At 36.7% G+C, this 23117-nt stretch overlaps 3 protein-coding genes across 3 annotated transcripts in view; all 3 read left to right on the top strand.

Moving 5' to 3' along the window:
• The first annotated feature begins 3243 nt into the window (after positions 1–3243).
• LOC149805804 (uncharacterized) lies at positions 3244–6513 on the top strand. The gene is made up of 3 exons (XM_089934806.1): positions 3244–3703; positions 5301–6389; positions 6509–6513. Exons 1-3 carry the CDS (start codon positions 3652–3654, stop codon positions 6511–6513), a joined length of 1146 nt encoding a protein of 381 aa, XP_089790932.1. The 5' UTR covers positions 3244–3651.
• On the top strand, positions 6382–11118 carry LOC149805803 (uncharacterized). The gene is made up of 2 exons (XM_089936878.1): positions 6382–7288; positions 10440–11118. Exons 1-2 carry the CDS (start codon positions 6569–6571, stop codon positions 10554–10556), a joined length of 837 nt encoding a protein of 278 aa, XP_089793004.1. The 5' UTR covers positions 6382–6568; the 3' UTR covers positions 10557–11118.
• Positions 11119–16764: 5646 nt separating this feature from the next.
• LOC149805802 (baculoviral IAP repeat-containing protein 3-like) overlaps positions 16765–23117 on the top strand; it is a 39746-nt gene continuing 33393 nt past the window's right edge. Inside the window, exons 1-3 of the mRNA XM_089950504.1 lie at positions 16765–17213; positions 19667–19836; positions 21330–21372. Coding sequence (XP_089806630.1) covers positions 16934–17213; positions 19667–19836; positions 21330–21372 — 493 coding nt within the window. The 5' untranslated portion in view covers positions 16765–16933. The remainder of the gene's footprint in view (positions 17214–19666; positions 19837–21329; positions 21373–23117) is intronic.

The raw sequence follows: 23117 nt of genomic DNA, 5'->3' as shown, positions 1-23117 counted from the left end.
TTAATCAAAAATTTCCATTTTTTTCTCTGAATTTGAACATGACGTTTAAATGATACAGTTTCTCTTAGAAACAGAATTACAAACTTTATGCCAAATGAGTTTAGCCATTCTGTTATACCAATAAAAAAATTTCTTAATAGAATCGAGTGAATGATCAAACGCAAATTACTGGCATGTCAGCATAACCAGGTTTTTTCCGGTCCTTTCCAAGTCACTGTTGCTCTCTCTCTCTCTCTCTCTCTCACCTTGGTTGTAGTCTGCACTCCATCTCACTATGTAGTACAGGTGTATGGAGCTATTGTTTCATTCAGATTTCTATTATATAGAAACCACTAAATCCAATCAAATTCATGTAAGTAAAATACTGTATGACATTCTTACAATACATGAATCGTATATGTAAATTAATATCTGAACTCAAGGAAAACTGAAGTATGAATTTAAAACAAATTCAACAAATAATTACAAACTTAAGTCATGAACATATTGTATGCAACTGAGACAATACCTTTCAAGACTCGCTCTTTCTTTCACTTGAGACAATACTTTTCAAGACTTGCTCTTTCTATTCAATTGAATCTCTTTCTGGTTCTGGGTCTCTCAAATTCTTCCAGACCTCGTCCCTTGGACAATTTATTTAACGAGAAAACTCATTTGTTAATTTCTTTGGAGTCCCTCAGACCTCCCTTTCAGCAGAAAAACTTGGACAGCTGAATTTTGCAAGGGAAATTACTTAAAACATTGAGTTTAGTCCGGGAACACTCCTTCCCCATTAGCTTAGCCAATCAGAATTAACTTCATCTAACTGCTAAAATTTTAACACTTCCATGGAAATCAGAATACTTCTCTCTAGTCATCCTTTATTAATAACTATTCTGGAAAATATCATTTACAATTTCCCACAATTTGTCTCTGGCTTGTCTCAACTTTGTCATTTTTCACTTTTTGACCTTACCTTAACATCGCTCAATATTATACGAATGGACTCTAATTAAAATTCGCTGATGCTTCTCCCCAAACAAGAGAGGTTAACAATCGCAAGCTACCAATTTATTGTGAGCCTAGCTCATATTTCAATCTTAATGGTTACATGTCACACTGACCACAACAAAATTTGCTGTGACAAACATCTACTAAACTTTTGCACCATTACAATCTGATTGACTGAGCTTGTGAACACTCTTGAGACGAGAGATTTCAAAACAGATTTTTATCAGACTGAATATATGATCTTGTATCGCAAGATCCATGCATATTAACATGGTTTCAGGCTGATCAAAGGTGGGAATTAAACCCGTAACCTTCTGGTCACCAGTCCAGTGCCTTAAACAGTGAGTCACTGCAGTTTACTTTAAGATGGGGATCTGTATGGTTTCCCAGTTATGATTCCTGAGATAAGGACAGACCTAAGTATCCATGGCAACATCACAAATTAATTCCTCTTAAAATAAGTGCATATACTTTAAAGGTGGGGCTATGAGCAGTTTTAAAACTTTGATTTGGGACCTAGTCCCCAGAGAACAGTGAGATTAATGAGAAAGTGCTGTTTACAGATATATGTGTATGCTCAGAGCTTATCTTTCCTGCTACAATTTTAAAACATATGTAAATTTTGGATTTGTCACCTGTTGACATACCTGTATATCAGCAACCCAGGTGAGTGATATCCCTCTTGTTTGTTATTTTTTCTTAAAATTCCCCTGACACATCTCAGATATTTAGACTTTACTTTCTTGTACCTTACACAACTAAGATGTGTGGTTTAGAAGAGACATTACAATACATGTACAACCGTAAGGAAGTGAAGCAGTCCAGGAAATTGAATAAATACAAGTTCCCTTCCATACATCTTTAACGGGCTGAGAATCATAAATTGCGCTATGACAGTATATATGTAATGGGTATAATAGCATATCAGCATTATCCTGGTTGTTCAGTGATGAATAAGTTAAGGTATCCTGAAAAGACACAGGTGGCAGAGATGAAGCCAAATCCTTGAAATAGAAAGTTCAAGACCTAGATCAGAGGTGGGCAAACTATGGTCCATGAGCCGCATGCGGCCCGCCAAGGGCTTTCATGCGGCCTGCCAAGGGTTTTCATGTGGCCTAGGAACAAGTCATCATTCGCACTGACTCTGTTTATGTTACTCTGTTTATCAAATAAATGTGCTTCTTTTGAAGTTTAAGTTTTCAAATATTAACAACATATTAACAACTGAAAATTAATTATGATGTTATTTAGAAAAATCTTTTGTTTTTTGCTATTTTAAATATTACTTATTTTACTTAATGAACTATGCGGCCCATGACAAGGTGTAAATTTGTGTATGCGGCACTTGCACTGGAAAGTTTGCCCACCTCTGACCTAGATGGAACATGATGCATCCCAGGGCAAAATTATTGCCACCATTAGTTGCCTTTAACAACATCAAAAGAGGGCATATATGGCATATTCTGCATTCCTGAACCTGTTGGAGGTCACAATATGACCGGTATATATCCAGAATGACTGGGAATATTTCATAATACAAGCCCATTCCTGGATAAATCCCAAAAAATGTGACCGTCTCTAATTAAACATTTCTTGAACGTTACAACTAAAACAAGAACTTGCAAGGATGGTTACATTTCTCTGATAAAGATCATATTGCTAAATCAATCCACCTTTTAGACCTACTTGAAGTGAACATTTTGCTGACACCAGTAATAAAGAATACAATAATATGCTGGCTATAACTGGTTTATAATATTATGGGAGTAACTCCCATAATATTACAGCTGATAACTTAATTTGTATTCTGGCTGGGACTCTGGCTAATCAGTAGCAGCAACTTAGCCTGCCAAAAAGTATATAGCAAGTATTCTATGGTGGAATGAAACGTGTATGTAGCAGGTGGATATTAATTACTTCACAATCAGAAGAGTTAAATTATCTTATGTCCACAGCATGAGTTCAAGGTCAGAGGTCACACATAAGAATTTTATGCAGCTTATACGTATTGAACATATAAGCTCAAACATGCTGTCGTATAAGAAAATATTTTGCACCTAATTTGGTATGCTGGAGTTTCTGAAGAATATCTTGTTGACTTCAAGGTCACTTATGGATTATTTGACATTTAACTTGATACTTGTTTTGTATGTAAGAATTTTAATTGAGCATATGTCATTTTACATGTTTGTTGATTTGTATAATTTTTTGAAGTTATTTTTATGATAACTTCTTTTTTCAGCTGCCGTAGCATTGATTCCCACGGACCTGATTTTGAGGATTATTTTGATTGAACCTTATGACTTCCCTTCAGGACCCCATGAGATGACCCATAGGTCATGTGACTGGTCACTTCACAAATCCTAAATGACAGTCATGGATGTAGGTACTAACGACATTTTGTGAAGTTTCCATTAGTTCAGGGTATCTCCTCACATTTCAAAACACATGTAACAGACAATCAGACATGGATCAGCACTGTTCCATTGTTTTGCAGCGATTCCTTCATATAACAAAGTTTCAATGCACTTGTCAGCGCTGCTGCCACAATGCCATTATTAAATTTTAATGGTGGATGATGCTGCAAGAAAACTTCAAATAATCCTCTCTACAAATTGACATTTGAGTCACTTGCATCCAAGAATCAAAACAAACTTCAGCATGGAATCAACACATTACAAGTCTTGTAAGGAAAAAGCAAGAAATGAGCAAGGTGAGTGTGCTTGTTGTTGTATATATGGTCACACAGACTCCAGGTCAAGCATTAAAACCTACATCAAAGGTGAAATATTTGGAACTGAGGAAAGGTAATAATACCTTTGTCAAGAATTTCAAAACATGTACAGAATAGTTACCCAGCAGACAGTTCAGAAATAGTCTGAGTGCTTATGGTACAGAAAATTTAAGATGAGCATAAAAAATTGACAGGGCTTGAGAGGAAATTACATTTAAAGAAAGAGCAAGAAAGAAACTTAAAACAGTATAAATCAGTTGTTAAAAAGCTGCTCATACCCATCCCCAATCATGAAATTGTGTTCTTATATAAATTCAAGTCATCAGGTTCATAAAGTTCTGAGTCCCTTAAAGAAATTTCATACATTTCCATTTATTAAATAAATGGTCATTTGTGAAATGATTCCTCCTTCTTTGACTTTCCAGATTTGAAATGCCTTAATCAATATGAAATTTTTATCTGCAATAAAACAAAGTGACAACCATAAATATAGTTTATTCCAATTAATTAATAAATTTTTCTTTCTAAAACACATTTTACACAGAATCCATCATCAGCTCGTAGGCCACTACAGCTATATTTGAAAGCAGGTTTTTACTTTTAGTCAAGCTGTTAAATAAAGCCTGTCCCAGATTTGATTGTCAGCAAATTCCAGAAACAGGAAAAGGAACTGAGACCATGTCTAAATTATGATAGCATTTTCCCCAGAAATATTTTGGGCTCCAAATGTTTGCCATTGAAACATACTTTTGATTTCAAAAATTGTTTCAGTATCCAACAGTAAAATTATGTTGTTTTAAATGAAATTATGGAAAATAGTTTATTATTGTTGGATTCTAAAAAAGTCTTTGTTTACAAGTTATGTCCAAAAAGTGGGGTTGTGTATGGCCACTCATGTCTCCATTTGGCAGCGTACACACACACACACACACACTGCTTTGTTCTTTACAGGCAAGTCAGAAACTGACAATGTCCATGAACTTATGTTTCGCTTATACTCAGCAAATATAGGCTTAATGAGATAAGCATAATAATACTTCATCTTTCAATGTTTTGTTAACTTTAAGGTCATAGAGAATTGCATGTAATATATCTATTCCAGTTGTCATCCTTTTCTGACATTCTAATTTAATAATTGCCTAGAACAAGTTTTCTTTTAAGTGATATTGAAAACAGGGAGTGAGTTTGAAGTTAAAAGGTTAAGTTATGACAGAAATAAATTCTTTCACTGATTCAGTGATGCATTTGAAATCAGATGATCATACATTTTCATTTAGTTTTCAATTATTTCATGTGCCATTTTTGACCTCTTAAATTATTCCTGATTATTTTCTAGTTTTATAAATTTTTCATGCAATTCTTAATGACCATTTTAGTTCTTTAATTGTTCTTGAGATATTTTCAGGAACAGTTCTTAATTTTTTTAAATAATGTTTAAGTTATTCTTGACTTGTTCAAGAATTGTAGTTAAGGAACAGCAACAACGAAAATAATTTCAAGAACATTTCAGGTTCAGTTTCAAAATAGCTAATAAAGTTAATGAGCTGTTCATAATTTGAAGAACTCCATTTTACAGAGGACGTCCAGTCATTAACTTCTGATCAGGTTGCACAAGTTGAAGAAAAGCATGATGAAAACTATCTGGATACGGCGTTGGAGGATCCTCTTGTATGGTCTGACAGTCAGGATACTTCATGTCCAAGAAATGACAGAACATCTGCTAATAACTGTGGATATGAAGGGAATGGTAGTAATTCATTGTGTGGCATTTATCCTAACCTCAACCCAGGTAAACATTTTTCATTAAAAACAACCAATCAACCAATAGAAGTTTCAGAAGAATTTGGAGATGATGTTTCCAGTGATCTAAACTTCAGTAATGCTGAGATTGACATACATATAGACTTTGGAAGCCCTAATTACCAATATAGTAGTGATTGTGGTAATTCTTTACAACCTGAGGAGTCTGGAGGGTTTTCATCATTTTCTGACAAATACAGCAGTATCAACAAACAAACAGATTCATTAAGTACAGACACAAATAACACCAAGTTAGAACTGTGTAATAATTCCAGACATTTTAAATCTGTGCAGTTTAACTCTGGAATAAATTCAGCTCATTGTGAAATCTCCAGTGAGTCTGTGTATTCCTCAATGTATGGATTAGTATTGTTGGGCATGGATGGAGAGTCTGTAAGTTCAACACAGCCACTGTACATGTCATGCAGGTCTTACAGTATTGAAGACCCATTTTATTCAGCACAGTCTGAACTACCAGAAGTCTTACTGCAAAACCAGAACAAGTCTATCCATATCATACAATCTGAGTACACGTCATCCCCATGTTATTGCACAAAAGAGTTTGATGCAGTCTCTTGTGAAGATTGGAGTGAGTCTCAGGTTTCACTACAGCCAGAGTTTTCTCATGATGGCTGGCTAGAAAAGGGTCCCTATTCAGCTGAGTTAAATTCATCCCCTATTGAATGCACAGAAGAGTCAGAGTTAGCCATCTCTGAGCAGTTAGAGATTTCCAGTCTAAGAGAATTTGGTCATTCAATCCAACTTGAGGCTTCCTTGTATGAAAGCTCACGAAAGACTGCATATGACATGCCAAAAATATTGCTACAGTCTGACAGTAAGACAGAGTCCATCTCAGCCAGCCATTGTTTTTCACCCTTTGGCCAAAAATTGTCTGAGATTCAATCAGTGATTCCAGACCATGTGCCTAATAAATCATGTGACTTTGCATTCTTTAACACTACCAATGCAGATGTATTGCATAAGTCTAAAGTGACTTTTGAGGAGAGTGCATTTGAAGATCATCATGAGACTGGAAGATTTAATATGGCCACCACTGAAATTAATGTCCATGAAAAACCATACTTAATAAGACCAGAGGTCTTTTGTGAAAGAATACAATGGCACACTAATGTGCAGAACAGAGTTTACTATTGGCGTCAAGTGATGCAGTTATGTTTTACCCTCATGACAGCTTTATCATTTGGCGGATCATTAAAATGGTTGTTTCAGTTACGACCTGTAACAATACAAGCTGTACAGAGATTGCAATCAATTCTGAACTATCCATTTACCAATTTGAATGAGTTTTTTAACTGTGAAAGCAGAGAATCTCCTCCTAGTGCTGAGGAATGCATGTCAGTGGAATGGATGCGATTGCAGACTTTCCAGAATTACCCTGTTATAGCTCATGGTAGCCCAGTCCGTCTTGCCAGAGAAGGATTCTTTTATACAGGACAGGGGACACAGACCAGATGCTTTTCCTGTGGAGTGTCACATGGAGAATGGAATTATTTTGACAATCCCCATGAAGTTCATCGGAGATTGTCTCCCAATTGTCCCTTTTTAAATGGGAGACAAGAAGGGCATAGAAACATCCCCATGAATCCTGATGGAAGTGGAGATGTTCGCAGGACAGATAGAGATTTAATTTCATCTCTTCCATTTGAGTCAGATACAGGTCAGAGTCAGATTGTAAGAGGCAGATCTGAACCTAGAGGAATACCAAGAGCTTCCAAAATTAAAGATGAGGATGGTACTTTTGGGGTAAGCTCAGGTGCTTAGGCTTCCATAAGGAATCATGGTCTATGAAGAAAGTTCTAAATTGTTAATGTTTTGCAAATTTTACAATCATTGAAATTTCTCAAAATTTATTTTTTGCATAAAAAGTTTTTGCACACTAAATCTTTGAAGGTTAAATTTTCCAGATTTTTTTATGTGTCTACAGTAGTTGTGAAAATAAGACAACATGGATATTTCCTCATATCATGTGTATGATTGCAGCAGTATATGTAACTTTGCAATGAGTTGATTAGTAGTGTGAATGAAAACTGCCAAAATTCAAATTCAAAATTCAAATAAAATGGTATTTATTTTTATATTAACTCTCTTGGCAGAAAAAACATGTGAGTTAATGGAATCATTCTGTGTCCATCATATGTTTTGTCTCATGCAACTCATCTGTAAACAATTGCTATTTTATACTTCTAATTTTAAAAAAGGACACTGGATTTATTTCAAAAACATTTGTCAAAGTCTGAGCGTCATGGCACACAGAACTTTTAAGTTTCAACAAAAAATGCTCATTTGTCATCAAATATGACTACATTAAATGATGTCTCAAACACCACTCCTCAGCATTTGACCAAATTTGATAGAAGCATTCTGGCATTAAGGGCATTTAAATTTAAACAGTTGATGTTGATCCACCATCAAATACATGTATGGCTGCTTTTACTAATTAATAAAACCGTTCAGAAGTTGGAAATGAATCAATGCCAAAACAAGATCATATAAGTTACTATATAAGATTCAAATGATAACTAAGCACACAACAAGAGTATTTAAAAGATCCAAAATTAACTGGCACAATCCTAGGCCCCTTAGGGGCTGATACCCTGTCCATATGGCCCCCATGACACTGCCCCATTGGGCCTGCTAAAAATAGAAACACCTTTAAATGACTTTGTATCAAGACCCACACTCAACAGAATTTGAGCAATTTTTTAAAAAGTATTCTGGCCTAAAGGGATTTTCATTTTTGTACACCCACCCACCATAGGGCTGTTTGTCTTGTGTTACAGTGTTGTTGATATATACATCAGTCTTTTACCCATTTGGTTTCTTCACAGTAACTCCAGTCATCCACCATTTGCCACCAGTTTCAGGCTCAAATTTTCTGAGGTCAAGATCACTTTGACTGAAAGAGGAAAAAATGGTTTTCACACAATAACTTGACTTCTCCATCATCTACAGCTACCAAGCTGTGTGCATGGCTTCAGCTTGGGGTGGGGAAGAACCACATTTAATTTTGCTGTAAAAGGTCAAGGCCATTGTGACAAAAAGAAAAAATGGTTTCTTCACAACAACATCAATTCTACATGACATACCTCAGCCAACCTTTGTGGATAGCTTGTATTTGGGGTAAGGGAAAAGATAATTTATTTGGGGGTCAAAAGATTAAAGGCCAAGGTCAGAAGACTGAAAGAAGTAAAATTGTTTCCGTATAGTAATATCAGTTCTGATTCACACACATGGACCAAATTTCATGGATGCCTTTTATTTATGGTAAGCAAAAAGCCTATCAGTTTTAGTGTTAAATATCAAAGGTCAAGGTCACTGACTGATAGAAGAATAGTTTCAGCATAAACAGTTCAGTGATCTGGACAGGATTTTTAAACACTTGGCAGGCATATAGTATGCCATTCTTGTTTACAAATGAGATAGATATGCCAAACATTGCTGAAAATGTTGCTGCCATTGTTAAAAACAGAGAAATGTTTAAATGACTTATTCTCAACAGTTTTTTAATTTCTTTAATCTACAGCATTTACCCACATGTAACATGTTTGTAAACAGAACCTTTAATTTGTAACATGTTATTTTGAAGAAACACCATTTCAACCTTTTAAGCCAATACAAAGTTTCTAAGTTATTGTAGACCCTACAGAAGCATCCCATGCACACGTCCAGGTAGAACGTCCAGTACTATTTTCAAGTTCACTTGTGGGTGGGGATGGGAGTGTGTGTGTGTGTGTGTGTAACTGTAGGAAGCAATATTACTACAATCCAAGGGATGTTTTATTGAAATTTTCAGATATATTCAACAAAACACAAGTTGAATGAAGTACAGCATACATATTACAATAGTTGTTCAGTAAGCCTAGAGGGTAGATAGGAAGAAAGGTTGAGGTTTTAGTCATTTCAGTTTAGAAGCATTGTTTTCATTATTTTAAACTGTGCACCTGTTTTAACATTTTGGTAAGCACTTCAGCATTATTTATATAAGACTTATAAAAATGATACTAGCAGCTACCTCTCTTGGCACTCATCATTAAGAGGTTAGTGTTTGGACTGGTCAGCCTGATGTTAGGATGGTATATGTCTGCAGCATCATGCCCCAGTTCTTGACATCACTATGAACTGCCACGCTGCAGACATCATAGTGATATGACTGAAAAACTGTTAAAGTGATGTTAAAAATCCAAATCACACACAACACGTCTTCACATGTTAAAGTGATTACTGGGGCCTCAGAAGGCAGAGTGGTCTAAAGTACTCACCTTTACAGATTACTGATATCTCGCCTCTGTCAAAGTGTGTTTTTGTCTCAGCTCAGCCAATGTCAGTTTGTGAGAAAGCTTGCCAGTAGCTTCCAGTGGGTCGGTAGTTCTTCTAAGGTTTGGATTTTTTTTCTAGATATACTGGTCATTGTGTATAGCCTATCATGTGCTGAAAAATGGTGTAAAACCTACAAAACCAACCAAACCATTCAAGCAAGTACCTGTCTGGCCCCAAATTTAAAATCTTGCTCTACTTTGAGATACAACTTTAAGGCTCTAGCATCAGTATGCATTTCTTCTCACAATGACATCATCCTTTCCAACTTCATCCTGTCATTTTACAAACTCACCCACCAGTTTTCAATATTGAGGGCACAGCCATTGATAGCGATGTTGCAGGGCTGGGCATGCTGAAGCCATCTTCCATAAACATTGGACAGGAACCCTTTCCAAGACATGGAACAACTAGTCTACAGCATCATAGCCTTTGATTCCATTTTTAATCTGGTTGCTATGGCAGTTTTTCAACAAGCCGAGGTTTGACATGTGAGACCCCATCCATCAAACATTCTTCTAAATTAGTCTTGCACATTTCTTGAGTTCTAAACAGAGCAGCAAAAACCTTCTCTTTCCAGTTCCAAAGCTCTCACATCAGGGACATTCCTATCAATATATACACTGTACAGAGATCACCACAAAGCAGCTCTAATATCACAGTGTCTGGTTTCCAGTCTCATATTCCATGTCCATAAAGAAGAGATCAGGAAACAGACCACTAAAGAGGTGAACCTGTTTCTACCATCAGATGGCTTCTGCTTCAGGATCAGATCAGCCCCACTGAGAATCAGGTTTGCATAATTTACCCAGTTCTAGCAAATGCTGAACCTGTATGCTTTTCAAGTCCTCAGATAGTAACATTACTGCAAACAAATGGTAGACAGAATTGTTCAGGCATGAAAGAACCAAGTAGTATGGTAAGGAGTGTTTCAGATTTTGTATAGTTATATAGGTCATAGCCTTCTATCCCCCATGACTTTTGTTTATGTTACTATAAATCACATGTGTATGCATTTGAACCCAGGAATAGTAATCTGTGAAAATGGCAAATGGCAAATATGTGACTATACAAGAGGTTAAATTCATGGGATATATTAGGCAGTGACCTATATAAATAACTGACAAAATCATGATTGTCACATTACTATGTCACAAGTCTCTGAGATTCTTTATTATGATAATGATCTGCATGGTAAAAGTTTTCAGTCATGCCTGTATTATTAATTGTGGTTATACTACAAATTTCAGTACCGCTGCAAAAACTGGATTATTGATTGCCAAAATGGCAAAAAATTCATAGATACATTTAGTAGTTTGGAACAATTTATGGAGATATCTAATTATGGCATTATTTTTTCAGCTCAGCGGAGTGTGTGCAGCATTACAGAAAAGATTAAACTGTTGTTTTGTTTTGAATGCATCATACAGATTTGTCAAAGAGGACAACAAGATGATACATGTATATGAATTTTTGAGGCATATCTGGAGCATATTGATAAATTAATCAAGATAGGAATTATTTTGGATCAGCAACAGTGTAGGCTTGGCCAATATTATCAGAGAAAACTAAAACGAAATAATTTTATATTGTGGAAGAAAAAATAAAGTGCTAACATGGAGTGCAAGTAATGAAATGGATGTATGGTACAAAGATGATGATAATATTGAAACATCAAGCGAATATAATAATCTTGGTAGTGAAGATCACAAATGGTGAATCAGTTTGAGAAATATTTTTTAGTATAATACATACAAACAATAATGGTGCTCTGATGTGTGATTTATTGTAATATAAACCAAAGTCCTCTCTCCTCTTGTCACACAGGTTCAGGACTTCAGCTGTGACCCAGGGCTTCTTGACTGGGCGATGTCTACCAAGGATCTCGCTGGCTGTTTTGGTCGTTGCTGTATTGAGGGTGGTGATCAATGTGTCCATGTCAGTATTGTCAGCATCGAGGATGGTGAGCAGTGCAAATTTCCCACCAATCATTGCCCAGAAGGCTTTTGCTACATCAGGATCCTTCAATTTCTTGAGATCAAATTTTATTCAAGAGGAGGGAACTGAAGAAGAAAAAGAATGATACAGAAGGGGCAGAACAGTACAAGGCAGTCAACCAGGAAGTCAAGAAAGGCTTGAAACAAGCAAAAGAAAACTGATAGAAGAACAGCCCAAAGACATTGAGGGAAACTTGAAAAGGAACAACAGCAGGAAAGCATACAAACTGGTCCATGCTCTAACAAGCACAAAACAATGGCAGGTTACCTCCTTACAGGACAAAGCCAGAAACTGCCTCACAGAAGAAAAAGATTTTCTGAAAAGATGTACAGAGTACTGCACAGAACTTTAAACCACAAGCCATTATAAATTAGGGCCTAACCGGAAATCGCCTCAGACATTCACCTCGGCCGAATATCCCGTTTTTTGGTACTATTTGGAAGTATTCGCCTCGACAAATAATACGCGCACAAATGGTTACAAGTAAAATAATTCAATTACTATCGAACTTTTAAAAAGTTTTTTAATACATAATAATTTAGTTAAAAAAAAATTATAATTACACAAACAGTTAACATTCCATTGGACTTCATGAATCATGATTGATGATAATTTATTTAACTCAATTTCCTTTAGTAATTTCACTAGCATTCCCCAGGTGGCATAACTTTTCTGCTTCCGGTAAATATTTGAGTGTAGAGATGCCATTTGTAAAAAAATCTTAACAAAATTTAATTATTACATATTCAAAATAAAATTAATAAATAATAAATATATATATTAAAATACTCATCGAAAAATGTCTACTCCGAAATTAAGTAGCAAGATTTGGAATTTTTTCACTATAAACGCTGTGGACGAATCAAAGGCAAATTGTGAGGACTGCAATGAAAGGCTAACACGAGGCGGCAAAAATGCTCATTCGTATGGAACTTCAACTCTAATAAATCACCTTTGATCCTTCCATCACTCTGTGTATGACGAATACACCAGATCCACAGACAGCCACAAAAGAAAGGAGAGATGATGAAGAAGATTTAAAGAGGCGATATATACGGTACACGAAAAGTTTAAGCTTCGCATACGATAATGAAACAAACGGTACTCTCCGGAGTCACACCTACTACTTGGTTCGTGCCTGGATCTGGCAAATAGTACATCCAAATACTTGGATTTGGTACGCGGTGAAAATTATCTACTCGGTTAGGCCCTATTATAAATCCAGAGGTACTGAATGTCCCTTCAGCAACTAACAACGACAACCACCCTATCCTACGTGAAGAAGTAGAAGCTGCAGTGAGATCACAGAAAAAGTGTAAGTCAGCAGGAGTGGACAACATCCCAGCAGAACTGATCCAAGCTGGGGGAGAAGCAATGATTAGCACCCTCACAAACATCTGCAACAAGATCTGGCAAACAGGAGTATGGCCATTGCCATGGACCCAATCACTGATCATCACCCTCCCCAAGAAAGGCAACTTGCAACGGTGTCAAAACCACCGTACAATCAGTCTTAAAAGCCATCCAAACAAAGTCATGTTAAGGATACTGCTGAACAGACAAAAGCCACAGGCTGAAAAGATCATTGCTGTGGAGCAGGCAGGGTTCAGAGCAGGGCACAGCACAACAGAGCAGATCTTTAACCTCAGGATATTATGTGGGAAGTACCTCCAATACCAGCAAGATCTGTTCCCTGTCTTTGTGGATTTCAAGAAGGCATTTGACAGGGTAGGGCATGCAGCCTTGTGGGCAACCAGGAGACTGTACAGCATCAATGCCAACCTCATCACAGTAATAGAGCACCTCTGTGACAAGGCCATCAGTGCAGTATACTTCAACGGCAGCAAAGGGGACTGGTTCAGAATGACAGTCAGAGTCAGACAAGGCTGTCTGCTCTCTCCAACACTATTCAACATCTTTCTGGAGAGAATCATGGCTGACACACTTAAAAAGAATGAAGGGACGGTCAACATCGGAGACAGAACAGTCACCAACTTATGTTTTGCCGACGACATTGATGGACTAGCAGGAAATGAGCAAGACTTAGCTGGCTTAGTAGACAAAACCTCTGCAGCCTACATCATGGATATTAGTGCAGAGAAGACCAAAATGATGACCAACAACACCAAGGGCATCAGCACTAACATCAGGGTCCAAGGTATGAAGTTAGAAACAGTCCACAGCTTCAATTATTTGGGGACAACTGCAATAGATGAAGGATTGAAGCCTGAAGTACTCTCCAGGATTGCACAGACAACAGCAGCACTGACAAAACTGAAGCCCATCTGGAAGGACAAGAACATTGTACTCAGTTAAAAGGTGATCTCCATATGTCTTGAAGCCTGGGAATCATGAACCATAACAGCTGACTTAGAGAAAAGGATACAGGTCACAGAGATGAGATGTTTCTGAAAGATCCTTGGCGTCACATACAAAGACCATGTCACCAATGAAGAAATACAGCAAAGGATAAGACAAGCCATTGGGCCTCACGATGATCTCCTGATCACAGTGAAAAAACGTAAACTGCAGTGGTATGGGCATGTCTCACAATCATCAGGACTCGCCAAGACATTCCTGTAAGGCACTGTACAAGGAAGAAGAAAGAGAAGCAGGCAAAGAAAAAGGCAGGAAGATAACATTCGAGAGTGCACAGGCTTGACATTGAGTGACTCACTGAGAAAGACGGAAAATCGAGAGTTATGGAGGAAGCGGGTTGTTCGGTCTTGTGCAGTGCCCCAATGGTCTTCCAGACTATGGGACTGATGATGATGATGATGAAACCAAAGTCATGGGGGATAGTAGGTTGTGACCTATATAAATACCCCAAACCTAAAATGCCCCTTATCACACTACAAGCCACTACCTGGAAAGTCAAAAAGGGAAAATAGAGAGTCCTTTCCACATAATGCAAGCAGAGCAGCATAACTCCTCTATACTGCAAATTGCCAACTTATTCTTTGACATTCTCAAGAGAATTTAGCTCCAATCTTGGTCAATCCCACTGTTCCATAATTCCCAAAATATTCTGTAATCACAGAATGGAGGATAGCAGCCTGCCATGAAGACCTCACTGACCTTCTAGCCAGTTTCATCATGTCTCAACCAAAGGTCTTGGCCCTCAGTTAGAAATGGAACCTGCATATGACTAAACAGTTACCCTTGAATAACTACCCAACAGAATTCTGACTCACCTTTTACACAAGATCTTCTTTTGATCACTATATTTAGTAGTGGAATCAGTGAAATTCCTGTCTGACTGAACTTCTTGTACTACCTCCATGTTGGTTTTGTTTCTTTGATAATGGTTCCTGATTTTGATAAGTACAGGCTTCCATCAGTGGGAAAGCAGTCTTTCATTTTGAAACCTTTGTCTTCAGTATAACATTCAGTGCAAGACCTTCTTCAGGACCCATCAGTTCATTGAAGTTTTGCCTGCAATGTACTGAGCTAGTCAGAAGATGGAGGTCTTCCTTGCTCTTGTCACTCAAAAAGAGAAGAACAATATTTCTGCATAGGTTCTGTGGAAAGGATGGGTGATCAACTCAGCCTACAAGGAATTAACCATTAGACCATATCAATTTCTTGCACATATTAGCACATGAAGTCAGAGCAGCTGCTAGCTGTCTAAGCCAGCCTAGCATTTAAGTAAAACTATTTGCTGGCTGACATTAATGAAGTTGAAGGATGGAGATCTAATTCAACCTTCTCCATCTTCTCCCTGAGAGATCTTTCATCTCAAAGGGCTCAGTTTGACCTGGTAGGGCCTATATCAGCAAGTTAACAGACTACCTTCCCAGGTCACTCAGCAGCTTCATAATCCAGGTTGCTAAACAAATTTTCCATCTTTCTTTTTATTAGTCTGTGTTGTCTTAACCAGTATATCATACAAGAATTGAAAATGCTATAGATACCAATGCTAGGGCCATTTTCTACCTCCTACCTATTTTCCTTACCAATCATTATCTGGTAAAATTTGTGTGTGTATGATTTTGATTTTTATCAGCTTTAACAATTTGAGTCATATTGTTATGATGTCTGCAGTGTGGCAGTTTATATTGGTGTGTAGCACATTTAGCATCATATCCAAAGCAGTGACGTGAGACTGACCAGTTCTATAACACTAACTCTTAATGCTGTGCACCAAACAAGGCACCTGTTAGTACAATTTTTTAAGTCTTTGGTATGACTCAACTGGTGTTGAATACACAACCTCACCTATTTGAGGCAGATGCTCTAACCACTTAGGCCACTGGGGTGGTCTCATCTGGTAATGTATGTATATATACCTTTATAATTCCTTCATTTGTAATCACTTGAGATAAAGGTGCTTTGCATGACGTGGAGGAACAATTACAATTTCAGCATGTGGATATGTAAGAACGGTGGCTCAAGAGAATACATTTAGCTGTGTAAAGATTTGTTTTTTGTGTTTCCTCTTTGGGTAGCTGTCGTTTTGTTGCTACTGAGCACCAGATTATAATTATGCCTGTTACAGTGAGATTAAACATCTGGTATTAGTTGGCATTTTCTTCACTAGATGACAATAGGAAATAATGATGATTTTTTGCACATAGTTGACATGGTTGACTCCTCCGGGTAGGTGTAACAAATATTTAGTAAATATTAACACCTGACATAAATAACAGCTGACAGACTCATAGGTTGCCATACAATTTGATTTTTTCATAAAAGTAATTAGATTCATTATAAGCAGTAGCCATCAAAATCTAGTTGCCCAGCTGGGCTGTGACTGATATGCTAATGGTTGCCAAAAACTTAACTTTGGCTGACTCTGGCTCCAGGCAGGCAATGGTTTTGTCTACCCCATATATATCTAGCTAGCTCACAAAGCTGGATGACATAATATTACTTATCTCACTGTATATGATTTCAGAATCTTCATAATGTGCATCCTTATTGATGACATGTATGGGAAAATATTTTTCATTTATTTCTAAGTATTAACAAATTTGACTAGTCTATTAAGACTATCACTGGTGATAACTTTATGCAGGTACATTGAAAAGATGGGAAAATGAAAACCTGGTTGGACATGCAAGGTTTTTTAAATGGATGGCCATTATGAGAGGTCACACTACATATCCAATAGTCATTCCTACTTGGTTCTCACTGTTGATATTGCAGCAACAACAGAAGTCAGGATCAGGGGAGACAACTCCAAGAGTGCAGTCCCATCCAGTGGAGGAATCAGCACAATCGGAAGCATGTAACAGGCCTAAGTTTCCAGAACATGTCTCACTTCCCAGTCGGATTGCAACTTTTAATCATGGGTGGCCTCCATATCTGGATCAGACTCCACAGCAAATGGCAGAAGCAGGATTCTTTTTCACAGGTTATTTAAATTTGCCTTTCTGTCAAAGATTTTGCCCACAAAGCTTGGAAGATATATTGGTATCAGCTTTCTGAAGCCTTTCTGCTGTCATTTCTAACAAAAGTATATGTAGGTCACTGTGACACACTTATTACACTCATGTGATCACATTTGGTCCTGTATTAATTGTATTTGCCTGACAATGTTGCTTTTATGATTATAAAGCTTGGTAGGGCTATTATCTTCAGAAAGTCATGCTTTCAAAAAATAGGTCACATATGTAGTATTACATCTTGCACTTGTGACTATGTTTCATTTTTAGTTCCCCTGGCCCTTAAGACAAATGAGAATGTGGTATGTTCCTGCATCCATCATGCATTGTCCGTCAACATTTGTTATCTTCAACTTATACTTGACAAAAAATACACAATTAGTGTAACCCAAAATTGTGAAAAAGCACCATATTGCACAAGGCCTTACAAGTTAGTAGAAATGATGATGATCTGTGCAGTCAACATCTGTTGTCCATAATCCATTCTGTTTTATTTGATTTCATCTTTCTTTGTTGCAAATAATGCAGTCAGGTTTGAAAAAGAATCTTATCAGATTCATCAAAAGATCAGCATGGAGTTTCAGGTGCAAATGTGGTATATTCTAACAAGACAGATAATGATTTTTCAATTTTGACGTATTCATTGTAAATTTCTGGCAACAGTCGCAGTGATATCTGTGCTCTCTGTGCAATCTTCAAGTACATGTTGACAATTATCCTCCATACTAAATTTACCCAGAACCCATAGGCTGAGTCATCCTTCGTGTACATATCCCTTGAAATTTCCTCACTTTGTTTTCTGGATCTTTTGTTTAGGATAAAAATGTGAATGATTCACAGTTTGATCCTGCAAAATGATAAATGTATATCTGACTCTTCTTTTCGAAGAAGCTGAACCTTCACTGTCTGCACTTTTTCTCTTCTGTGAATCCATTTTCTTCCTTTATTTCTTCATTCACTCCACTTCACTAAGAGATCAAATAGTAATAATTATTACATCTTCTGTGTGTACATGATGAATTATTATTTATTTTTCCAGTCTACAAGCTGCAAAGCAACAAACTCTTAAAAACTAAACATTACTGTTGATGCTAAGTCTACTAGATTGTTAAATGATAATTATATGCAGGTATGTTAACAGTTGATTAATAATGATGTAGGCATGCCATACCTTGTCAGTAATTCTTATAAAACTTGATAATATCATTTTATTGCTCTAAATTTGGCCTTTTTTCTTTCTTTTTTCAGTTGAATACAATTGCACTTGAACAGCAACCCCAATAACTTACAAAATGACTAAAAATAATTCTAAGCATCTTCTTTCTCATAGTCTAAAGCAAAATGTTACAAACAAAATGGACAAAGGATGTGAACTTTCTTAAGTTCTCTAAGGTTCCATCCATTGGATCAGACCCTCATATTTCTGATCTCATCAAGTATTTTGAGTTGCAGAGACCAGTATCTCTCTCACTGATGCTGAGATGGACTAACTTGCTTTGTATAATTTGTCAAAAAACCCTTATGAACTATTAAGTGAAAATTCACTTTAGAACCTTACACTTAAAACTGGCTTACCCCCCCCACACACACACATTTTCACAAAAGGGCTTGATGAACTGGACCAGACTGAATAATTTACATCCTGGAATTTGGTCTTTTCAAGTTCGTGAAAATAATGCTGTACTATTGCTAAATATAGCCACTATTGATAGTGAATATAAGAAAACCTTAATTTAAAAAGTGTTGTCCATATCATGATCTGGGCTTTAACTTTGAGTCACTTGGTTGCTCATGACTTTGAGTCACTTGGTTGGTCAGCTTTATTGCAGGCTACTGAGCGATGAATTTTTCTAACCCTGAAACTAAGGCAATTATCAAACTTTAAATAAAACGAATCACTCCTGACAATAGGGGAGGGTCAAATAATATTAGTGGACAAAATATCAGTGTTTCTTCAAAATGACAAGATGGCTATTAATAATAACTATCATTCCCAAACTGTCTGTCTAAATCAGCAGCTCTTACCTATTTTGGGTGGTGACACAGATTAGGTTTGTGGTGTTAACCTTGCAACCCATCACCTTCCACCCATCAGACACTAAAAGAACCATTTGGGTAGGAAATTTCAAATTATAAGGGTTGATCTCAGCAACCCACTCAAAATAGCCTTGTGACCCAGTTTTGGGTCGCAAGCCATTGGTTAAGAACCACTGGTCTATATAATTGTCATTGTTTATAGCACAGACATTATAATCTTTTTCTTTCATCAAAATTATTGTGAATAAAATTGTAATAAAAGTTAATTCACTTGCTAGATTTACTAAAATTTTATGCTTGCCAATATTTTGTCATTTTCAATATATACACAATATGTACAGCTTCCCAGCTGAATTTGCTTTACATGTAAAATGTTATTGTACAGGTAATCAAGACTACACTAGATGTTACCAGTGTGGTGGTGGCCTTCGAAATTGGGAGCCAGGTGATAATCCCTGGATTGAACACTGTAGATGGTATCCAACATGTCCTCATGTTGAAAAAGGCAAAGGCCAGAGATTTATCAATGCTGTACTAAAAAAACAGGCTGAACTGGTATGAAAGCATGTTCATTTCTCTTAGGTTGAACAATTAGAATAACAATATTAGGCTGTTACAGAATTAAATGTATAACAGAGGTGGAAGTCCACAATGGGTCATATTTTAATTGCACCGGTCAACATAAATCACTTACAAGAGTCTAAATTATCCCCTTTTTACTTGCTTATTACATCAGCATAAATCACTTGCAAGAGTCTAAATTATCCCCTTTTTACTTGCTTATTACATCAACATAAATCACTTACAAGAGTCTAAATTATCCCCTTTTTGCTTGCTTATTACGTCAACATAAATCACTTACAATAGTCTAAATTATCCCCTTTTTACTTGCTTATTACATCAATATAAATCACTTACAAGAGTCTAAATTATCCCCTTTTTACTTGCTTATTACATCAACATAAATCACTTACAAGAGTCTAAATTATCCCCTTTTTGCTTGCTTATTACGTCAACATAAATCACTTACAATAGTCTAAATTATCCCCTTTTTACTTGCTTATTACATCAATATAAATCACTTACAAGAGTCTAAATTATCCCCTTTTTGCTTGCTTATTACATCAGCATAAATCACTTGCAAGAGTCTAAATTATCCCCTTTTTACTTGCTTATTACATCAGCACAGTCATGAACATTTACATGCAGATTAATTTCATTCCTGCAGTATGTTAGTACTAGTACTATTTAGTACTTAAATTATTATTATTTAATTAGGGTTCCACTCTGGAGTTTTGCATTTTTGCAAAGGGTTCACAATTCAAAGAAAAGGTATTTGTCTGATTTTCCACAATGGTAGTCTTTGTTAATAAATAAGAAGAAATGATTGTATATTCTAGAGTAGGTAGAAAGAACCTACAAGTTTCTTGCCAGCATAAATATCGTACATTCTTCTCCGAATAACAACAATAAAGTAATAAATTTACAGATTCTTATGTACATATGTTAGCCATTGTGTAATGAGTCATAATCAGATTACTCAACATGCATCATTGCACTGGTTGAACAGTTCCAGTCACCAAACTACTGGTTCTGACTATAGTTTCTGTAATGTGTGAATAGAATGCATAAAAATAGTTTTTTTTAATCCAGATCCCTCATTTTGTCAACCAAATTCAAAAGTGGTAGATTTCTACTATAAAATTGTATGTGTGGCAGACATCTTTTAAAATGGTATATTTGTTCTACTGCTGGTAGGATTACATGTATGGAAAGCTCTACGTCTATAGCAGTATTTGCAGGTGAAGTTACCCATTCCCATTAATCAAAAGATAATTATAAGAAGCACGTTTAAACCAAATAAAGACTTTTGAATCAGTAAGGCTTAATTCATGTATAAAATTAATTGTTGCATGAAAATTTGCATATTCAGATTCAGTTAGGTAATAGGTTGGCATTTCTGTGTTTTGTTCCTGTAAACTTAGAGATAAACTGTGATAAATGGAGTTGGCTTTTTATTTAATTTGGTTTTCTTTCTTTTCTTCTAGCTATCAACCCAGCGTGCAGAGAGCAGAAGGAAAGCACAGTATGGTATGCATGATAATTGTATACCCCAGTAATGGAGACATCTAGCACTTGGTTTGTCCAATTATTGATGTGCATATTTGTGTGTGTATATGCAATTTTTTCCAGTGTTTCTGTCTCGGCAAGTCTTTACTAGATCCACTTCATATTTCTACTGTAGTAGCATCACATACTCCCTTTCTATCAATACTGCTGTTGACCCTAGCATCACATACTCCCTTTCTATCAATACTACTGTTGACCCTAGCATCACATACTCCCTTTCTATCAATACTGCTGTTGACCCTAGCATCACATACTCCCTTTCTATCAATACTGCTGTTGACCCTAGCATCACATACTCCCTTTCTATCAATACTGCTGTTGACCCTAGCATCACATACTCCCTTTCTATCAATACTGAGTATCACATACTCCCTTTCTATCTGTTGACCCTAGTTGGGCTATGTTTTCAAGAGTTATATTGGAACAGGTTTTCATTAATGTTTTTTATCTCCAGTATTCTGTAACCAAATATTTTTGATTTACTTCAGATTTGAATATAATGTCATCACTTACTCCCCTTCTGTTCAGTACTATACCTCCCACTCGGGGTGGGGGGTGGGGGGTGGAAGAAATCATGTATTATAATGGGGGGTGCATTTTTCTTAAGATTTAGTTAAAATATTGTTTCACCACTAACATTTACACCTTTCATGAATTCACTTCATGTTTGGATCATAACAGTATCATTTACTCCCCCTTTTCTTAGTATCATTCCTCCACCTGGGTTTTGTCTTAGCAGGGCCATGGGGCCAAAATTTACATTGGGGACACATTTTAGTTCAACATTTGGTTCAATTTTTTTCCATAAGATATATTTCCATCAACCCATTCCTAATGCACTTCACGATTGTAGTATAGTATCATCACATACTCATCTTCTCTTAATATTACTCTAACTCTGGGGTCCCTGAGTGGCCAAGTGGTATAGGGTGCTCACTGTTCTGGATCATTGCCATCTTACCACTGTCTGTGAGGGTTCGAGTCTCAGGCTCGGCCAATGTGGGTATGTGAGAAAGCTTGCTAGTAGCTTCTCGTGGGTCGGTGGTTCTTCCCATGGTTTTCCAGGGTTCTTCCTCCACCAGTTATACTGGCCACCATGTAAAGCCTATATTGTGCTGAAAATGGTGTTAAACACTACAACAAAACCAACTCTGAACTCTGGGTTCTGCCCTCATTTGGTGCCATATGGTTGGCAAGTACACTGGGGACTCAGTTTATTAAAGTACTTGGTTCAAGTTTTATTTGGCACTTGTTATCTACTAGTCATAGTCCAAGGGAGCTTACTGGATGGTCTGTTGTTCATCATCTATGGTTTGTCCATCATCCATGGTCTAACCATCGTCTTTGGTCTCTTGTCCATCATTCACGGTCTGTTGTCCATCATCCATGGTCTAACCATCGTCCATGGTCTATTCATCATCTATGGTCTGTTCGTCATCCATGGTTGTTTTCCATCATTCATGGTCTGTTCATCATCCATGGTCTATTTATCATCTATGGTCTGTTGTTCATCATTCATGGTCCGTTGTCCATTATCCATGGTTTATTCATCATCTATGGTCTGTTGTCCATCATGCATGGTTTGTCCATCATCTGTGGTCTGATCTCCAACATCCATGATCTGTCATTCACCCATGGTCTGTTATCCATCATTCATGGCCTGTCCATCATCCATCAGACCAGTTATTACTAATCCTCCTAAACTA

Source organism: Sinohyriopsis cumingii, chromosome 2 (genome assembly GCF_028554795.1).
Source record: "Sinohyriopsis cumingii isolate HCF-2022 chromosome 2, ASM2855479v2, whole genome shotgun sequence".
In the NCBI taxonomy this organism is placed as follows: domain Eukaryota; kingdom Metazoa; phylum Mollusca; class Bivalvia; order Unionida; family Unionidae; genus Sinohyriopsis; species Sinohyriopsis cumingii.
The sequence above is the reverse complement of the archived record's forward strand: the minus strand, read 5'-3'. Positions and strand labels throughout refer to the sequence as shown.